General features: G+C 50.6%; 1 protein-coding gene across 1 annotated transcript; it reads right to left on the reverse strand.

Moving 5' to 3' along the window:
* Positions 1-47: 47 nt before the first annotated feature.
* On the reverse strand, positions 48-3659 carry LOC104953218 (titin-like; the record flags this gene model as incomplete). The annotated part of the gene is made up of 9 exons (XM_010780129.1): positions 3338-3659; positions 2837-3139; positions 2578-2765; positions 2039-2153; positions 1448-1735; positions 1023-1174; positions 590-737; positions 250-427; positions 48-169 (listed from the first exon to the last, which is right to left on the reverse strand). Coding segments are annotated over exons 1-9 (1816 nt in total), but the record flags the coding sequence as incomplete, so codon positions are not given.
* Between the last annotated feature and the right edge of the window lie 832 nt (positions 3660-4491).

Genomic DNA, 4491 nt, shown 5'->3' on the forward strand with positions numbered 1-4491 from the left:
TTCCATAACTGCCCATGCTTCCTGCTTTGATTCAAAACCCCTCCCACCTCTGGCGTCCACGGCCTGGATCTCGTCGGTGGCCCTGCAAGGTCTGCTGGCACCCAGCTTGTTGAAGGCTCGGATCCTGTAGGCGTACCACTGGCCCTCGATCAGCCCGGTCACCTCCATCCTGAGAGAGAAACACACAGTTATTAGAAGGCTTTGACCTGGCTGCAGACAGGAGGGTAAACAGCAGGAAACAGTTCTTACTTCAGCTCAGGGATGGGCTCTCCGCAGGGCTCCCACTTATCCGTCCCGCGCTGACACTTGTCCACAACGTAGCCTTTGATGGGAGCGCCTCCGTCGTACTTCGATGGCTCCCAGAACAGGAAGATGGACTTTCCGCTCTTATCGCGCCACTTCAGGTTCTCCGGAGGATCGGGAATAGCTGTGTGGGGGAGGGGAGATAACGCAGGTCAGGCAGTGACTCAGGGTTCAAACACGGTTCAATGTTGGAAAGGCCTTCATATGGTGAGTCTGAAGAGGACTGATGTCTGAGGCTATATCAGAGAAAGCTTGTGTTGGGTCTGTGTGATGCTCAGCCACTCACTGGCGGGCGAGGACACGTTGACGGGCTCGTCGATGTATGCCGGCTCTCCCGGTCCACACTTGTTGCAGGCGGTGACGCTGAACAGATACTCCTTCCCCTCCACCACGTCTGTGATGGTGTGCTCCAGGTCCAGCACGCCCGCCGCCACCTGGAGGAAAATCAGGAGGCGTCAGTGAGGAAATAACACTTAGGAAAAAGCCGGAACTTTGAGAAGAGTCAAGAAATTGAGATATTGTTTGGGGAATTTTATGAAATGCAGAGAGAAAGTTTGAACTTTGAAAAAATAGTAAACATTATCCTTCTTGAAGCATCTGGACCTGCCACAGTCTTTATTTGTCCTGGATGTTTTGCAGGCTGTGCACGTTTCTTTACATCTGCACTTTAAAATGAATGAACATGCAGCCTGTTGTCAGGGTCAGGGTCTCAGGGGTACCTTGGCCCAGGTCTTGCGGGACACCTCTCTCTTCTCGATCTGGAAGTGAGTGACAGGACTTCCTCCATCGTGCTCGGGCACCTCCCACATCAGGTGAACGTGGTGACGCGTCACCTCCGCCACCTTGAAGTCCTTGGGGGCACTAGGGCATGCTGGGGGAAAAAAGGAAGGGAACAATAAATGAATACTTGTATATATATATAATGTTTGTATTATTATTTATCATTTTAAAATCTTGAGTTTATTCTGAAATGCAGAATTGAAATGTTGTTGAGTATTTTATTCTGCAGTTGACATCCATCACCCGGGGATTTACCCTGCTTGCATTAGAGAATCTACCCTTTGGAGAATCTACCCTTTGGAAGGTCTACCCAGCATGCATTGGAGCATGCATTGTGTGAATGAGCATCTCATTGTGAAGTTACCGATGACGTTGACCTCCACCTCTCCGCTGACGGAGCACACGTCGTTCTCCAGCGTCAGGCTGTAGGTTCCTTTGTCCGGGCGGACACTCGGGGACACCATCAGCTCGGTGAAGGTTGGTTTGGTCGTCATGGAGACGCGCTCGTCGGCGGTGCTCAGCTCTTTGTCTCCGAACGTCCACTTGGCGAGGGGCGTGGGGTACCCGGTGATCGGCACCCTGATGGTGAGGGGCTGCGGCACGATGACCTCCAGACCGTTCCTGAAGCCACTCAGGTCGAAGTGGGGACCCACTGAGGACACAGGGGGGGAGATTTAGATTGATACTTTTACTGAATATCTGAAATATCTAAATATCTTCCCTTTTTTTTAACAATTCTTTATTTAGAAGACAGTTGAGAACATTTCACCAGTTACAATGAGATAGACTTGCAATTACAGGGAGTAGAAAACATTTGCAATAAGGGAACAGTAAACATTGAAACCCTCCCCTTCTCATTGTTCTCTTTTTTTTAATGTGCATCTTATACAATGTTCATGAAATTTATACAATTTATTTGACTATCTTATTGTTCAATTTGTATATCTTCAGGTACCGTGTGGGTCGTCGGCCAGCAGGGGGCCGAGCTGCTCCGCGGGGTCGGAGAGTCCGGCGGCGTTCTCAGCAGAAACTCTGTAAAGGTACTTCTGACCCGGCTTCAGACCCGACACCTGAGAGGAACCAGAACCAGGAGAGTAAACAACAGAAAGAGAGAACCAAAAAGCTGGAGGAGAACCCCCTTTCACTTCTACTCTAAAGACAAGTTCATGTACAGAAGGTCGTGAGGGACACGTGGAAATGATTTGAAATCTGAGATTTAAGTCAGAAGTCAAACATTCTGAGAAAAAACACAATTTAGAGAAAGTCAGATCTTTGCGAAAAGCTAAATTATTCCTGAAATGTTGTGAAAATAGTCAACATTTTGAGAAAAGTGAAAATATTTACAAAGGAAGTGAAAACATTTCACAATTTTAAGAAAAAAGTTTCCTTAGAAAAGTATTAAATGACTTAAACTATAACTTAACAAAAGCATTTCATAGATGTCCTAATCCTTCTCTAGATAAATCAGAGTAAACATAGGGCTAGTGGTCGTACGCGGTAGTGCAGGTCCTGGCACAGCCGGGCGTTGCAGCGCATCCACTTGTCGGAGCCGTCGTCACTCTTCTGGATGATGTAGCCGGTGATCATGCTGCCTCCGGTGCTGCTGGGCGTCTCCCAGGTGAGGGTGACGGCCGTCTGCACCTGGTCGCTGTAGTTCAGGTTCAGGGGGGGGGATGGACGGTCTGCACAGAGGGGCGGGGGTTAGTACACAGAAACACAGCAGCAGAAGTTAAACGAGCGTGCGGCGGCTCACCGATGGGGTCCATGATCTTCACAGGGTTGGTGGCGGCGCTGGGCCTGCCGATGCCCGCCTTGTTCTCGGCGCGGACCCTGAAGATGTACTCCTTGTTCTCCACAACGTCGTTCAGCGTGGCCGAGCGGTCCACCGCGGCGCACACCATGGCCGCCTCCCACTTCACCGAGGTGCGGTCGCGCAGCTCGATCACGTAGTTGGTGATCTCCGAGCCGCCGTCCTTCAGCGGGGGCTCCCAGGACAGAGTGGCACCGTAACGGTTCACCACGCCCACCGCCACGTTCTGCGGGGCCTCGGGAACGTCTGGGAGAAGGAAGGAACAAACAGGAAGTCATTATGGTGCACACACAGGTGTTATTAATTACTTCTGAATGTGAGAGACTTGAGAAAAGTCCAAATGATAAGAGAAAAGTCAACATTTTAGGGAAAAAAAGTCAGATTTTTCAAGAAAAGATACATCTAAATATAAGAGAGGCAGAAGAAGGGGGGGCTGTTTCTTACCGAACTTGTTCTTGGCCTGCACGGCCTCCTCGGTGGCGGAGAGCGGTCCGCTGCCGACACGGTTCTTGGCGCAGACCCGGAACAGATACTTGCTGTCTCGCTGCAGGCCGCTCACACAGTACTCGGGCGCGTCGGCGCGGTCCGTCGACAGCGTCCACGTCTTACGCTTTATGTCGCGCCTCTCCACAACGTACGACAAGATCTTGCTGCCGCCGTCGCTCTCTGGCTCCTCCCACGCTAAACTTACCTCTCCGTCAGCCGTGTCCACGACCCGAAGGTTCTTCACCTGCCCGGGGACGTCTGGGGGGGAAACACATCTCATCAGGCTCTCAGCACTTATTATAATACCATAATATTTTAATGGTCAGATCAAGTCTGAGATGCTCCTTGCATCACAGCAGCTCCATGTGGAACATCAACAGACAAACAACAACACACGAGAAACAAACAACAACATGGAACATCAACAGACAAACATCAACACACACGAGAAACAAACAACAACATGGAACATCAACAGACAAACATCAACACACATGAGAAACAAACAACAACATGGAACATCAACAGACAAACATCAACACACATGAGAAACAAACAACAACATGGAACATCACAGCTGGGGGGTATACTACGAAGCAGGATTTTCTCTTAGCCGGCTAACTTCAGGGAAAACTCGGGGTTTCCGGTCCTACGACGCTGGTTCTCTTTTTAGCGGGCTAGATCTCCATGGTAACTGATGCTGAGCACAGAGGATGCTTCAGGCTGACTGGAGCAGAGAGGATGCTTCAGACTGTCTGGAGCACAGAGGATGCTTCAGGCTGACTGGAGCACAGAGGATGCTTCAGGCTGTCTGGAGCACAGAGGACGCTTCGGGCTGTCTGGAGCACAGAGGATGCTTCAGACTGACTGGAGCACAGAGGATGCTTCAGACTGACTGGAGCACAGAGGATGCTTCAGGCTGACTGGAGCACAGAGGATGCTTCAGGCTGGAGCACAGAGGATGCTTCAGACTGACTGGAGCACAGAGGATGCTTCAGACTGTCTGGAGCACAGAGGATCACAGAGGATGCTTCAGACTGCTGGAGCACAGAGGATGCTTCAGACTGTCTGGAGCACAGAGGATGCTTCAGGCTGGAGCACAGAGGATGTCT

This window comes from Notothenia coriiceps, unplaced genomic scaffold (assembly GCF_000735185.1).
Source record: "Notothenia coriiceps isolate Sejong01 unplaced genomic scaffold, NC01 NC01_scaffold00021356, whole genome shotgun sequence".
Taxonomy (NCBI): Eukaryota; Metazoa; Chordata; class Actinopteri; order Perciformes; family Nototheniidae; genus Notothenia; species Notothenia coriiceps.